Source organism: Pristiophorus japonicus, chromosome 8 (genome assembly GCF_044704955.1).
Source record: "Pristiophorus japonicus isolate sPriJap1 chromosome 8, sPriJap1.hap1, whole genome shotgun sequence".
NCBI lineage: Eukaryota > Metazoa > Chordata > Chondrichthyes > Pristiophoridae > Pristiophorus > Pristiophorus japonicus.
Window position 1 is genome coordinate 68,895,405 of NC_091984.1, and position 17,160 is coordinate 68,912,564.

The window sequence follows — 17,160 nt, forward strand, 5'->3', positions numbered from 1 at the left end:
GCACTGTTGACAACACCTTCCATCACTTTGCTGATTGAGAGTCGCCTGATGTGTTGGTAATTGGCCGGATTGGATTTGTCCTGTCTTTTGTAGACAGGACATACCTGGGCAGTTTTCCATATAATCGGATAGATGCCAGTGTTGTAATTGTACTAGAGGCACAGCTAGTAGATTAGATCATTAGTCCAGACCTCTGGATTACTAGTCCAGTTGCATAACCACGATGCTACCGTTCCAGGTACCTTGTTAACCTGCGTCACTACTTTTAGTGATTTGTATATTTGTACTCCGAGTCCTTTGCTCCTCTACCAATTTAGATTCTTAGGGGCCAAAATTGCCCTTTCCGATAAGGCCTCTGGCCGCCTGAAAGCGGCGGCCACGAGGTGACGTGGAATGGCTGCCGGGGCTCCGTGGAAGTGTGGCCATTTTGGAAATTGCACTTCCTCAGTTTTGGAGCGATGTCTGGGACCGCTCCGCCTTGACCGACTGGTGGGGAACCAGTCACCAAATTGCTCCTCGGGAAATTGCTCCTTTCCCAGAATTGCCCCGTGGGAGCGGCCCTGTTGCAGATCGATGCTCCCGACAACTTTTGCTATCGGTACACTCTCCGTGGTATGGCGGCACGGTCACCCTTAAAGGGGAAGGCGCACTGCCATGGCCGCCATGTTTTTTTTTGTTGGCCGACTGCCAGGTCGGGCCGACAGTTATGGCTGCGCGTTTGGCCGGGCCGCCAACAGGTAGCCTGGCATCCCCTCTTGGGTGCCAGGCTGCTGGCCTGACCGAAACTCTCCCTGGTGGCCCAGTGTTTGCCATTAAAGTGGCCGCAGAGTTCGCAGCGGCTCTCCCCTTTTAATTGAAGGGGAGAGATGTTGTGACGCGCCAGCGCGATGACTTCATCAGCGCAGCACTGATGACTGACGGCATCGGCTACTCTGTCCTGTCCCCAATTCCGCCCCGCTAGTGACGGCTACTCGACCCCGGCCCCCACTTCCACCCCCATGATGATGCCACTTCTGCCCCGCTCCCAAAAAATCCCCGAAGTGCTGAATTTCGATGGTTAGGCCGTCCCATGCATTGGGATGGCCAGAACACATCGAAAACGGTAGGTGTGCCTCGTTTCAGGCAGTGGGAAATTTCGGCCCCACAGTTTCCAAGTAATATATGATGTCCTTACATTTTGGTAAGAAAAATAACACCTCACATTCATCTGTGTTGAAATTAATTTATCAATTATATACCCTTTCTGCAAGTTTATTAATGTCTTCTTGTAATTTGTTGCAGTCTCCTCAGTATTGACTCTCTTCCCCAATTTGGTGTCCATCTGCAAATTTAGAAATTGTGTTTTTGATTCCAAAATATAAATGTAAACATCTGTGGTCTCAACACTGATCCTTTTGGGACCTCATTTTCCACCTTCTGCTACTCTGAATAGCTACCATTTACCCCTACTCTCCATGCAGTCTTGTAGCCAGCTATCAATCCATTCTGCTACTTGACTCCGCATGCACTGACCTTATTCATTAGTCTATTATGTGGCATCTTATTAACAGCATTTTGGAAATCTAGATATATTACATCTACTGTATTACCCTTGTCTACTCTCTCTGTTAGACTTTCCCTTTTGACTATTACTACTTATATTTTTGGTATCTAGATGTTTTTCTATTTTCTCCTTTAGTAGGGATTTCATTATTTTTCCTACCACCGATGTTAAGCTGACTGGTATATAGTTCCCTGGACATGTTCGATCTCCCTTCTTAAATATAGGTATTACATTGGTTAACCACCACTCCTCTGGCATTACAACTTTTACTAACTATTTATTAAATATGTGTAATAGTGCCTCTGCTATCTCTTCTTTAGATTCTATTAAACGGTGCGGATGCAATCTGTCCACACCAGAGGTTTTATCCTCTTTGAGGTTGATTCGTTTATTTAATATTTCTCCCCTTTTTATTTTAAATGTGGTTATATCACTTCTAATCTCATCTTCCACTGTCATGTCCACCTGATCTGTCTCGCTGATAAATACTGAAGCAAAATTAATTATTTAATATTTCTGCCATTTCTCTATCGCTGCCTGTGATTTTATCTTGTCCATCCTTTAATTGCCCTATTCCCATCTCAACTTTCCCGACCTGTGCCTGTTGATTTATGTTACTATTTTGTTTTATGTTCCTTGATCAACATAACAAAAACAGATTATCTGGTCATTATCACATTGCTGTTTGTGGGAGTTTGCTGTGCGCATGTTGGCTGCCGTGTTTCCCACATTACAACAGTGACTACATTCCAAAAGTATTTCTTTGGCTGTGAAGCGTTTTGAGTCGTCCGTTGGTCATGAAAGACTCTATATAAATGCAAGTCTTTCTTCCTTTTTGATGATTTTAATTTCCTAGTTTCTCGTAGCCTTCCTAATTATTTCTTTGACTTCTCTCCTAATTTCTTCCTTGTCATGCTCTCCCTTGTTGTCCATGTACTTGGTGTGTGTCTCTTTCCTTACCCTCAATGTTTCCCTTTATTCATCCATGGTGCCTCATTAGTATTTACTTTGTTCCTGTTTTTTAGTGGAATATATTTTCCCAGGACTTTGTTAAACACCATTTTAAATGTTTCCCATTGCTGTTCTACCGCATTGCTTGCCAATATTCTCAGCCCCTCAAAATTGGCTTTTCTCCAATCTATTACCAGGGTTTTTATCATGCTTGCGTCCTTCTCAATTATTATCTTTAAAGTGTAATATATTATAGTCACTCTTGCCTAGATGTTCCCCTACTATTACTTTTTTCTGCTCTGGTTCTTTCACCATTATTAGACCCAGTAGCAAATCCACCCTTGTTGGGCTTCTTGCATGCTGCATTAGAAAGGTGTCCTGTACACATTGTAGGAACTCTATTCCCTTATTCCCTATCCCTAACTTTTCTGGCCAATTAATTTTGGGGTAGTTGAACTCCCCCATGATTATTATTTGTTTTTACTCATTTCCATAATTTGGTTGCATATTTCATCCTCCTTCCCATCCACTATTAGGTTGTATGTAGACTACCACTGTTCGTGTGATCTTTATTCATTTGTTATCTTTATGCACATGGATTCTATTTCTGTCTTGCTCATTGATGGTTGTGTCACTTTTTTCTGCTGCAAACACCAATTTTTTTTTTAAATTTGGAATAATTAGCGCCTGGTGCTAATGATTCCCAGCTTTCAAAAGTTATTGCTCCCGAATTTCTCCCCCAAATATAATTCCTTTTTAACAGCAGTTCCGCTCACTTTATTTTCAACCATCTTTTTATATTTCTGTTCTATAACTATTTATTCCTTGGCCACATATGCCCTCCCTTAGTTTAGTCTTTTCTATACTCCTTTCCTGTTTCATTTATATTTAGGCTTGTTTCATTTCTTGTAGATCCCTCCCCCAACTTACTGATTTAAAGTCTTTTAACCGATCCAGCCTTGCCAGAAAGGGGTGAATGAGCTGCTAAATAGCTAAATATCGACTTGCTACCCAGTTCCTGCTGACCTGCTCTTAATAAACCACGAGGAAACTGTAAAAAAAAAAAATGTAATCTTTGTGTGTCCCGACCTGCTCCTTGGTGCTGATGCTCTTCGTGAGACTAATACCGGGCGCCGAAAGCATGACTGCACGTAAACATCTTGTTGGGGTCTGAATGACATCAGTAGACCCTGACTTTTGAATTTTAATGAGGCCCTCACGTGCCCTAAATGCACCTGTTAAAATGGGACAAGGCGCAAAGTTGACGGGAAGCCGGTGAGATGCACATTGCTACAAATGAAACCCTCTGCATGTCCCATTCTTGTGTATGGGGGTTTAAAATCAGGGCCTTTGGGCTCAATTTTCGTCATCATTGTGCGCTGTTTTTTTGGCATCTGCTTTTTTTTTTGGAGCAAACTAAAATCTGCAAGTTTCGACAAAGTTTCTGCGCCATCATAAACTACTTGTGGATGATTTATTTTTTAGTTCCCAATTTTTTGACGTCACTGAAGGTGCCAGCTGCCAGCAACGCCATTTCTGGCCATTTAAGTGAGTTTGGCCAACTAGGATTTTTTCAAAACTGGCGCAGTGCACCATTCTGAAAAACCTTATGTGAACTTGAGGAAATCACGCAGAAGATTGAAATCCACGGCCTGGGATAGCAGGGAAATGGGGGCTTTTCAGCATGGGATAGCAGCGGCTGGAGGGAGTGGACTTTGGCCTGGGTTAGGAGCCCGGGATAGGAGCGCCATCGGGGGCGGGGGACATTTTGACCCGGGATAGGAGCGGCGGGGAAGGGGACATTTTGGCCCGGATAGCAATGGCACTGGGGGAGGGGAGCCATTCGGCCCAGGATAGGAGCGGCACTGGGGGTGGGGGTCATTCGGCCCGGGATAAGAGTGGCACCGGCACTGGGGGGCCTTTCGGCCCGGGAGAGGCGGAGGCCTTTCGACCCGGGATAGCAGCGGCACCGGGGGTTGGGGGTTTTCGGCTGGGGATAGCAGTGGCACCAAGGCTCTACAATTGTTTATGTCTTGCTACATCTTGTTATGTTTCATTTTGCGGCCTCAGCCCTTCAGTGTCTCCCTGGTTACCCTGGCAGCCTCAGTTTTTCGGCGCAGACTTTAAGATCTATGTGCGCCGCTCCAAAATGAAAGTTTATTTCGGTGAAACTTGCAACTTTTTTTTGCCACAGTCGGCCACTAAAAAATCGGAAGTACCTCTACAACTCCGCCAAAAATCGGCAATGTGAAAAACTGGTCCCTTTGTCTTAATCCCAAATTAATTACTTTCTGCCATGATTTCCTGCACCTCCACCACAGCAATGGGGACACAGCTGGAGAAAAGGTGCTGATGAGGAGGTGGCCCTAGGAAGTTTATTGCCCCTCGTACCATATGGCCAATATGTCAAGGAACCAACTAGAGGGCTGGCCATCCCAGACTGGGTGATCTGTAATGAGAAAGGACTAATTAGCAATCTTGTTGTGCAAGGCCCCTTGGGGAAGAGTGACCATAATATGGTAGAATTCTTTATTAAGATGGAGAGTGATACAGTTAATTCAGAGACTAGGGTCCTGAACTTAAGGAAAGGTAACTTCGATGGTATGAGACGTGAATTGGCTAGAATAGACTGACAAATGATTCTTAAAGGGTTGATGGTGGATAGGCAATGGCAAACATTTAAAGATGACATGGATGAACTTCAACAATTGTACATCCCTGTCTGGAGTAAAAATAGAACGGGGAAGGTTGCTCAACCGTGGCTAACAAGGGAAATTAAGGATCATGTTAAATCCAAGGAAGAGGCATATAAATTGGCCAGAAAAAGCAACAAACCGGAGGACTGGGAGAAATTTAGAATTTAGCAGAGGAGGACAAAGGGTTTAATTAGGAGGGAGAAAATAGAGTATGAGAGGAAGCTTGCTGGGAACATAAAAACTGACTGCAAAAGCTTCTATAGATATGTGAAGAGAAAAAGATTAGTGAAGACAAATATAGGTCCCTTGCAGTCAGATTCAGGTGAATTTATAATGGGGACCAAAGAAATGGCAGACCAGTTAAACAAATACTTTGGTTCTGTCCTCCCAAAGGAAGACACAAATAACCTTCTGGAAATACTAAGGGACCGAGGGTCTAGTGAGAAGGAGGAATTGAAGGAAATCCTTATTAGGCGGGAAATTGTGTTGGGGAAATTGATGGGATTGAAGGCCGATAAATCCCCTGGGCCTGATAGTCTGCATCCCAGAGTACTTAAGGAAGTAGTCCTAGAAATAGTGGATGCATTGATGATTATTTTCCAACAGTCTATTGACTCTGGATCGGTTCCTATGGACTGGAGGGTAGCTAATGTAACACCACTTTTTAAGAAGGGAGGGAGAGAGAAAACTGTTAATTATAGGCCGGTTAGCCTGATATCAGTAGTGGGGAAAATGTTGGAATCAATTATTAAAGATGAAATAGCAGCACATTTGGAAAGCAGTGACTGGATCGGTCCAAGTCAGCATGAATTTATGAAAGGGAAATCCTGCTTGACAAATCTTCTAGAATTTTTTGAGGTAGTGGACAAGGGAGAACCGGTGGATGTGGTGTATTTGGACTTTCAAAAGGCTTTTGACAAGGTCCCACACAAGAGATTGGTGTGCAGTGGTATTGGGAGTAATGTACTAACGTTGATAGAGAACTGGCTGGCAGACAGGAAACAGAGTCGGGATAAACGGGTCCTTTTCAGAATGGCAGGCAGTGATTAGTCGAGTGCCGCAGGGCTCAGTGCTAGGACCCCAGCTATTTACAATAACATTAATGATTTGGATGAGGGAATTGAGTCTAATATCTCCAAGTTTGCAGATGACCCTAAGCTGGGTGGCAGTGTGAGCTGTGAGGAGGATGCTAAGAGGCTGCAGGGTGACTTGGACAGGTTAGGTGAGTGGGCAAACGAGTGGCAGATGCAGTTTAATGTGGATAAATGTGAGGTTATCTACTTTGATGGCAAAAACAGGAAGGCAGAATATTATCTCAATGGCGGCAGACTAGGAAAAGGGGAGGTGCAACGAGACCTGGGTGTCATGGTACATCAGTCATTGAAGTTGGCAGGCAGGTATAGCAGGCGGTGAAGAAGGCAAATGGTATGTTGGCCTTCATAGCTAGGGGATTTGAGTATAGGAGCAGGGAGGTCTTACTGCAGTTGTACAGGGCCTTGGTGAGGCCTCACCTGGAATATTGTGTTCAGTTTTGGTCTCCTAATCTGAGGAAGGATGTTCTTGCTATTGAGGGAGTGCAGCGAAGGTTCACCAGATTGATTCCCGGGATGGCAGGACTGACATATGAGGAGAGACTAGATCGAGTGAGCCTGTATTCACTGGAGTTTAGAAGGATGAGAGGGAATCTCATGGCTACATATTAAATTCTGACGGGATTGGACAGGTTAGTTGCGGGAAGAATGTTCTCAATGTTGGGGAAGTTCAGAGCCAGGGGACATAGATGAGGAGAAACTTCTTCACTCAGAGAGTTGTTAACCTGTTGGTTTCCCTACCGCAGAGAGTTGTTGATGCCAGTTCATTGGATATATTCAAGAGGGAGTTAGATATGGCCCTTACAGCTAAAGGGATCAAGGGGTATGGAGAGAAAGCAGGAAAGGGGTACTGAGGTGAATAATCAGCCATGATCTTATTGAATGGTGGTGCAGGCTCGAAGGGCTGAATGGCCTACTCCTGCACCTATTTTCTATGTTTCTATGGCAGTGGTGACTAGGATGAAGAGCAGCCCAGTCATGGTTTGCAGCTGCTGTATCCTGACCTGTCTTCCTCTATCCCGACCCCCTTGAATTTACCACCAGCGGCACTTGCATCTTCTCTCGTAGGCACTGGCTCTGAAACTTTCTCCTGGAAAGCGATTTGAGAGTGGTAGTGAGAAATTAGAACAGTTGATACTGGGTGATTCACTGAGTGCAAGGGACCAGGAGGAGTGGAGTGTGGGAGAATGTGCCACTGCTTGCACTGAAATATTTATAATAGTGTTGACTGATTTCCAACCACTTAAGCAAATTGCTCGAAGGTGTAAAAGATTGACTGAGTGGTGATGTTTGTCTGCTTACTCTCCTTGTACATAGCCGATTGATTATGGATCTGGTGTGTTGCACTTCCCATCCCTTCACCCTGAGAAAATAACTGTCTGTAGTACAAATGCAAACTGAGCTTAACGATGATATTGTAGTGCCTAACTTGAGCTAACCTTTTTCATTAGCACCAAAGAAAGGAAAAATCCAGGTGGCACATTTTGTACAGTCATTTACTGTATTCACCTATGTATAAGTTAATCCTTAAAGAATTTATCACAGTTAAGTGAATAGTTTAGCTCAGTTACATAGGATTTATGGCACAGAAACAGACCATTAGGCCCAACCAGTCCATGCTCCACTTTGTTTTTGTTCCACTTGAGCCTCCCGCCCCCCATCTTTCCTTATCTAAATATATCAGCATAACCCTCTATTCCCTTCTCCCTCATATATGCTTGTCCAGCCTCCCCTTAAATGGATCTATACTATTCACTTCAACCACTCCCTGTGGTAGCACATTCCACATTCTTTGGATAAAGAATTTTCTTCTGAATTCCCTGTTGGATTTCTTGGATTTATATTGATGGCCTCTAGTTATGCTCTTCCCCGACAAGTGGGAACATTCTCTCTGTATCCACTCTATCAAAACCTTTCAGAATTTTAAAGACCTCTATTAGGTCACCCGTCAGCCTTTTTTCAAGAGAAAAGAGATCCAGCCTGTTCATCCTTTCCTGATATGTATACCCTTGCATTTATGGTATCACCCTTGTAAATCTTCTCTGCACCTCTCCAGTGCCTCTATTCTTTTTATAATATGGCGACCAGAACTATACACAGTACTCCAAGTGTGGTCTAACCAAGGTTCGATACAGGTTTAGCATAACTTGCTTACTTTTTAATTCTATACCTCTAGAAATAAACCCTCGTGCTTGTTTTTATTTTATGGCCTTGCTAACCTGTGTCGCAACTTTTAGCGATTTGTGTATTTGTACTCCGAGATCCTTTTGTTCTTCTATCCCACCTACACATGCACCCTCCAAGTAATAAGTGACCTCTATTCTTCCTACCAAATTGTGTTCCTAACACAGATGAGGCTGCACACAGGGAGGTTAAGTAACAGTGACCTCAGTCTTTAGTAAGACACTCCAGAGTGAGGAACAGGCCTTAGGGACCGGCTTATATACAGTGCTCCCAAGGGATGCTGGGATCCCTTGAGACTTCAGGGGATGAGCTCCCTCGTGGCGGAACATGGGAGTGCATGTTTTACAGATGCACAACAAAGGGAATCAAGGAATATGGGGATAGCGCAGGAAAGTGGAGTTGAGGTAAAAGATCAGTCATGATCTCATTGAATGGCGGAGCAGGTTCGAGAGGCCGAATGCCCTACTGCCACTCCTAATTCTTATGTAATACCTCACATTTATCTCTGTTGAACTTCATTTGGCAATTATATGCCCATTCTGCAAGTTTTATTTATGTCCTCCTGTAATTTGTTGCAGTCCTGCTCAATATTGACTTGCCCCTCCTGTTAATAATGTTGGTGCCTCTGAAGCAGAGGTTTGTTGGTTTAAGCCCCATGATGGACTTGAGCACAAAATCTAGGCTGACTCTTAAGTGCAGTATTGGGAGAGTGCTGCATTGTCGGAGATGTAGTCCTTCAAATGAAACGTTAAACCGAGGCCCTACTTATCAGCTCAAGTAGGATTTTAAAAATCCCATGGCAATATTTGAAGAGCAAGGGCTTCTCCCACTGCCCTGGCCAACTATTCTACTACAGCGATCAGAAAAAAGCAGATTATCTGGTCATTCATTAAATTGCTTTTGGGATCTCGTGATGTATAAGTTGGCTGCCACCCTTGCTTACATAAGAACAGTGACTGCACTTCATAGGTAAGCCATTGTCTGAACTTCCTGAAGACATAATAAGGCACTGTATGAATGCAAGTTCTTTCTTAGTATTAGTTGTGCAACTGCGTTGAGTTCACTTTACCTATATTAAATATTAAAAACATCATAGCATGATTAAATGCGATGGCTTTGCTTTATGATGCATCGGGGTTTCCTGCAGGGTTGTGCAGTTCTTGCATCTGCTTCTTTGCAGCTTGATGCCAGGAATGGAGATGAGGCTGATAGGATGATGTCACCTGCTGGAATTCCTGCTAGTTCTGCCTCTGGTGCCTCCAAAGCACTATACAGGCATACTCTTACAGGCATACTGTAATTATCTGTGTTTGAACTGGGACCCATGGGTGCTTCAGGTTGGTTTTATGGGTTGTGATACTAAAGATTTTACCAATATTATCAGTCCTCCTCGAAAGAGGCTGATTTTTATTCTTATCTCGACTTTTAAACTGCACCAGCTGGCTGTGTCCCCGTGTAAGTGTCCACCGTTGAATATTCCTGCTCCCCACCTAGTGGGCACTCTAACTGTACCAGTACTGGCGTAGGTACCTGACCTGTCTGATCTTTGGAATTCTGATGGGGTCGGGCACTTCATTCTGTAACATGTTAGTAGTCCTGCTCTGCCATTGTTTGAGTGCTGAAATGGGATTACAAGTTTTAAGGCCTGATTTCTTCAAAATATTTCTTTGCAGTGGGTGAAACACTATCTATCTACGAACAGAATACCAGGGAATTTCTTTATCCTGGTCGCAGGCTAACACCAAGCTATCCTGGGACGGACAGAGAGCTGTTGATGAAGAGATCAATTGATTTCCCTGTAAGTGAGTATTAAAACGCAGTTAATACATAGTATCACACCTCAGGTTACATAGCAACACGGGTTGCAAAGTTTAATTCCACCAAATAAAAATCTTATAAATCCAATTTTTAAGGATTTGCGTGAATATAAAGTTTATCGAGGTTAGAGATGGCACTGCCACAGAAGGGAACTTTTTGCAGTGTCAGCATCAAGAACTCCCTAGTCAGGTATATCATGTTAGAGGCAGAGCAAAGCTTATTTTACTCTGACAACAAAATCACCCCACTGCACGAGTATGACATGTGCATTTTATACAAAGCGGAGGAAGCTTTCTTCTGACTAGTGACCTGGATTCAAACCTAGGTTCCAGAGGTAAAGGATGGTGTGCTGACCTATTACACCACCCTCTACACCTGATGAATCTTTTTAATAGTAATTAATTTTGCTTTGCTACATAGTATACAACAAAAACATTCAGGTGATTAAAAGGCAGTTACATGCTTACCTGGGAAGTAAGGTTATTGAGGGATATGGAGAACAGGTGGGTAATTGATTAGAAAAACAGAGTTGCCTTGGCAAACAAAATGGTTAAAACATAGACATAGAAACATGGAAAATAGGTGCAGGAGAAGGCCATTCGGCCCTTCGAGCCTGCACCACCATTCAATATGATCATGGCTGATCATGCAACTTCAGTACCCCATTCCTGCTTTCTCTCCATACCCCTTGATCCCATCAGCCGTAAGGGCCACATCTAACTCCCTTTTGAATATATCTAACAAACTGGCCTCAACAACTTTCTGTGGTAGAGAATTCCACAGGTTCACAATTCTCTGAGTGAAGAAGTTTCTCCTCATCTCAATCCTAAATGGCTACCCCTTATCCTTAGACTGTGACCCCTGGTTCTGGACTTCACCAACATCGGGAACATTCTTCCTGCATCTTACCTGTCCAATCCCGTCAGAATTTTATATGTTTCTATGAGATCCCCTCTCATTCTTCTAAATTCCAGTGAATATAAGCCTAGTCGATCCAGTCTTTCTTCATATGTCAGTCCTGCCATCCCGGGAATCAGTTTGGTGAACCTTCGCTGCACTCCCTCAATAGCAAGAACGTCCTTTCTCAGATTAGGAGATCAAAACTGTACACAATATTCAAGATGTGGCCTCACCAAGGCCCTGTGCAACTGCATGTAAGACCACCCTGCTCCTATACTCAAATCCTCTCGCTATGAGGGCCAACATGCCATTTGCCGCCTTCACCGCCTGCTGTACCTGCCTGCCAACTTTCAATAACCTGATGTACCATGACATCCAGGTCTCGTTGCGCCTCCCCTTTTCCTAATCTGTCACCATTCGGATAATATTCTGTCTTCCTGTTTTTGCCACCAAAGTGGATAACCTCACATTTATCTACATTATACTGCATCAGCCATGCATTTGCCCACTCACCTAACCTGTCCAAGTCACCCTGCAGACTCTTAGCATCCTCCTCACAGCTCACACTGCCACCCAGCTTAGTGCCATCTGCAAACTTGAAGATATTACATTCAATTCCTTCGTCCAAATCATTAATGTATATTGTAAAGAGCTGGGGTCACAGCACTGAGCTTTGCGGTACATCACTAATCACTACCTGCCATTCCGAAAAGGACCCGTTTATTCCTACTCTTTGCTTCCTGTTTGCCAACCAGTTCTCTATCCACGTCAATATATTACCCCCACATCAATACATTATCCCCAGTACCATGTGCTTTAATTTTGCACACTAATCTCGTGTGTGGGACCTTGTCAAAAGCCTTTTGAAAGTCCAAATACACCACGCCCATTGGTTCTCCCTTGTCCAGAGATTCAGTGACCCAGATAGCCTACTCCTATTTAAAAAAAAATTAATCATGTTAATACTCCCACCTGTTAGGAGATACATTTTGATTCAATAAAATATTTCCCTTCGATGGAGACTTATCAGTTTGCATTGGAGTTGGCTGTTTGAAAAGGTGAAGTTGCAAAATTTTAGTAGCAGCTGAATACCCAGTAGTTCCCCGAACAACGTGATGGGAGTAAAGGTCCAAAGTGGCAGGATTATATAGGAGGGGAAATAGGTTAGAAACATAGAAACATACAAAATAGGTGCAGGAGTAGGCAATTCGGCCCTTCGAGCCTGCACCGCCATTCAATAAGATCATGGCTGATCATTTCTTCAGTACCCCTTTCCTGCTTTCTCTCCATACCCCTTGATCCCCTTAACCGTAAGGGCCATATCTAACTCCCTCTTGAATATATCCAGTGAACTGGCATCAACAACTCTCTGCGGCAGGGAATTCCACAGGTTAACAACTCTGAGTGAAGAAGTTTCTCCTCATCTCAGTCCTAAATGACCTACCCCTTATCCGAAGACTATGTCCCCTGGTTCTGGACTTCCCCAACATCGGAAACATTCTTCCCGCATCTAACCTGTCCAGTCCCATCAGAATCTTATACATTTCTATGAGATCCCCTCTCATCCTTCTAAACTCCGGTGAATAAAGGCCCAGTTGATCCAGTCTCTCCTCATATGACAGCCCAGCCATCCCAGGAATCAGTCTGGTGAACCTTCGCTGCACTCCCTCAATAGCAAGAACGTCCTTCCTCAGACTAGGAGACCAAAACTGAACACAATATTCCAGGTGAGGCCTCACTAAGGCCCTGTACAGCTGTATTAAGACCTCCCTGCTTCTATATTCAAATCCCCTAGCTATGAAGGCCAACATACCATTTGCCTTCTTTACCTCCTGCTGTACCTGCATGCCCACTTTCAGTGACTGATGAACCATGACATCCAGGTTCTCAAACTAACGGTGTCTGCTAGTACCGAGGAACTTCCATCTTCAAGGCCGAGGACTGAAAGTACTCCCTTTAGCCTTCTCTTTTGTAAAGCTTCACCAGTTTCTATTAATCAAATATTAAACATAGCTTTTAAACTTCAAGTTTTTTAACATCATATAACATTCGAAAAATAACTGTAAACTTCTCGTGTTTAATATTGTACAATAGTAAAGAACTATCAGCAGCCAACTAGATTGTGTTAATGGTTAAAACCATTCGAAACCATGAAATTTGATGAGATTTGCTCGCGTCCGTAAAAAGATCGTGGGCAACACCATTATTTTACCCACCCATTCTCAACTAGAGAGAGGAGGAGAGATTTAGGAGGAAATTTTAACCCCAAAAAATGGGTGGGTTGGAGTCGGGTGGAAGGTTAATGTGTTAAAAATCTGAATCCAAACCACCCACTTCCGGTTTTAACGCAGGTGGGATGGGGGGCGTGCAGCCTCCCTATTCCCAGGAGGTGGGTCGCCCATTTAAGTATGATAACTAGGCTTCCGCGGCTCCGATTTAACCTGCATTTTAAATTGAACTGTGGCTGGTCAGGTTTCACAGGCCTCGGTAAACCCAACAGCTAATGGAAGATGGAACTTAAGTGCCTTTACACTTAGCTCCTGGATCCAGCATCTCTGTCTAATCCAACTCTGGCGATCGGACCCGCACCCCCGCCCCCCCCCCCCCCCCCCCACGAGTTCTCCGATTATTTTCCCCCCCCCATCCAGATTACCGATTTTTAACATTTTTAAACCCCCCAGTCCTCTGATCGCCTACCTGGCTTCCCCCGATCGTTTTCCAGGGCAGCCAAGCCACATTCTCTCCCTCCCCCCGCCACCGCCCCACCGCCCCCTTCGACTGACTGTTCTCCAGGCCGGGGATGTTCTCCACCTCCCTATCCCCCACCCGATCATTCTCCAGTCCGGACCCGTTCACTCCCTCACGATTGTTCTCCAGGCTGGCACCATTCCCTCCCCCTGCCGATCACGCCCCCGGCCCCCGATTTTCTCTGCCTCCGGCCCCCACCCAATCCCTCCCTCTCCTCTCTGCAGCCCAGTACTGCAGGCAACCGAGCCAGGAATCGCAAGGATGTGCGCATCACCCGCGCCATGACCGGAGCTGACAACTGCTGGACGGACCACCGCCTAAACCGATCCATCATCGACATCGACATAGCCCCAAAGCAGAAGGGGCAGCAGAAGCAGTGTTGCAAAAAAGTCAGTGCCGGAGCACTTAAGGACCCAGCTAAGAGAGCCCTATACAGCCAGCGCCTCACAACTAACCTGGCGTGCCTTGATGACCCCCGAGACGCAGAATGCCCTCCAGGCCTCCATAACCAGTGCCTGCAAAGAGACGCTTGGTTACTCAACCAGGAAACACCAGGACTGGTTTGATGAGAATGATCAGGAGATCCAAAAGCTAATAGATCGCAAGCGCAGGGCATTTCTGAGCCTTAAACAATAATCCAATGCGGGAGCAGCAAAGCAGCATTACAGACGGTTCAAGGCTGAGGTCCAGCATAAAACACGGGACCTAAAGAACAGGTGGTGGATGGAGAAAGCACAGGAGATACAGCAGCCGGCCGACAACCATGATGTGTGAGGATTCTTCATCGTAGCCAAGGCCACCTACGGGCCAAACACCCAAGACCCACCCCACTGCTGGCCAAGAACGGGGAAACACTCATCAAGGACACCGAGGCAGTCAGGGCCCACTGGAAGGAGCACTTCGAAGATCTTCTCAATCAAGACTCTGCCTTTGACTTGAGTGTTCTCAACTTCATCCCGCAGCATGCTACCCGCCACCACCTCAGTGAGCCCCCAACACTGCACGAGGTAGAAAAAGCCATAAGACAGCTTAAAAACAAGAAGACTACGGGTGCGGACAGAATTCCTGCTGAAGCATTGAAGTATGGTGGAGAGGCACTGCTGACGTGAATACGTGACCTCATCTCTCTCATCTGGAGAGAGGAGAGCATACTGGGGGATCTCAGAGATGCAGTAATCGTGACCATCTTTAAATAAAGGGGATAAGTCCGACTGCGGCAACCACTGAGGAATCTCCCTGCTCTCAGCCACTGGGAAAGTCGTCGCTAGAGTCCTCCTTGACCGTCTTCTTCCCGTGGCCAAGGAGCTCCTCCCGGAGTCACAGTGCGGATTTTGCCCATTACGGGACACAACGGACATTATTTTTGCTGCGCGACAGCTACAGGAAAAATGCAGGGAACAGCGCCAGCCCTTATACAAGGCCGCCTTCGACTTTACAAAGGCCTGTGACACTGTTAACCGCGAGGATCTATGGAGCGACCTCCTCCATTTCGGATGCTCCCAAAAGTGCGTCACCATCCTCCGCCTGCTCCACGACGACATGCAGGCCGTGATCCTTACCAATAGATCCATCACAGACCTAATCCATGTCCGGACCGGGGTCAAACAGGGCTGCGTCATTGCCCCAACCCTCTTCTCAATCTTTCTCGCTGCCATGCTGCTCCACCTCACAATCAACAAACTCTCCGCTGGAGTGGAGCTAAACTACAGACCAGTGGGAACCTGTTCAACCTGCGTCATCTTCAGGCCAGGTCCAAGACCACCCCAACCTCTGTCATCGAGCTACAGTACACGATCGACGCCTGCGTCTGCGCACATAGAGGCTGAACTCCAGGACATAGCCGACATATTTACTAAGGTGTACGAAAGCATGGGCCTTATGCTAAACATCCGTAAGACAAAGGTCCTCCACCAGCCTGTCCTCACCGCACAGCACTGCCCTCCAGTCATCAAGATCCATGGCATGGCCCTAGACACCATGGACCACTTCCCATATCTCGGGAGTCTCCTATCAGCAAGAGCAGGCATCGACGACGAGATCCAACACAGCCTCCAGTGCGCCACTGCAGCCTTCGGCCGCCTTGAGGAAAAGAGTGTTTGAAGACCAGGCCCCCAAAACTGCCACCAAGCTCATGGTCTACAGGGCTGTAGTAATACCTGCCCTCCTATATGGCTTAGCGACATGGACCATGTACAGCAGACGCCTCAAGTTGCTGGAGAAATATCACCAACCATGTCTCCACAAAATCCTACAAATCCCCTGGGAGAACAGGCGCACCAACATTAGCATCCTCGTCCAGGCTAACATCCCCAACATTGAAGCACTGATCACCTCGATCAGCTTCGCTGGGCAGGCCACATAGTTCACATGCCAGACACGAGACTCCCAAAGCAAGTGCTCTTCTTTGAGCTCCTTCACGGAAAATGAGCCAAAGATGGGCAGCGTAAACGTTACAAGGACACCCTCCAAGCCTCCCTGATAAAGTGCAACATCCCCACTGACACCTGGGAGTCCCTGGTCCAACATCACCCTAAGTGGAGGAAGTGCATCCGAGAGGGCGCTGAGCACCTTGGGTCTCAACGCCGAGAGCAAGCAGAAATCAAGTGCAGGCAGCGGAAAGAGCGTGCAGCAAACCAGTTCCACCCACCTCTTCCCTCAACGACTATCTGTCCCACCTGTGACAGAGTCTATGGCTCTCTTATTGGACTATTCATCCACCAAAGAGCTCACTTCAGGATTGGAAGCAAGTCTTCCTCGATTCCGAGGGACTGCCTATGATGACTGCAGGCCTACTTGCCCGCAGCCAGCCAGCCTCCCCATCTGGCTGGCTGCGGGTGGGAAACAGAGGTTTCAAATGCAAATCAGGCTTTCCCGTTAAATTCGTTCTCCCAAGTTTCCTGACCACATCCAAGCCATCCCACCCGCTCCCAACCCGCCTCCCGAATAAAATTCCTGCCTTAGGGAGAGAATTGTGGAGCTTAGAGCCCAGGCAGCTGAAAGCACTGCCGCCAGTGGTGGAGTGATTAAAATCAGAAACACTCAAGAGGCCAGAATTGAAGATCTCAAGAGAATAAAACATCTGGAAATTATACACACATTTGACAAGATTTTGAATTTGTCAAATGTATTTTAAACAGTTAGAGGGCAAAATTCAGTAGCACCCCATTTGGGGTGTCCCGCCCTGGCCACAAAATTGGGGTTACCGCTCCTGAGAGGAAGTGCAGCGCAA

The 17,160-nt window shown here is 45.9% G+C and overlaps 1 protein-coding gene across 3 annotated transcripts in view; it reads left to right on the forward strand.

The window, feature by feature from the left end:
* Nucleotides 1-17,160, forward strand: part of spata6 (spermatogenesis associated 6) — a 187,641-nt gene that overhangs the window by 34,249 nt on the left and 136,232 nt on the right. For all 3 annotated transcript variants that reach the window (XR_011594060.1, XR_011594061.1, XM_070886907.1), the window contains exon 5: nucleotides 10,139-10,263. Coding sequence is in view for 1 of the 3 variants with exons in the window: in XM_070886907.1 (XP_070743008.1) it covers nucleotides 10,139-10,263 (125 nt within the window). In the remaining 2 variants the exon portion in view is untranslated. The remainder of the gene's footprint in view (nucleotides 1-10,138; nucleotides 10,264-17,160) is intronic.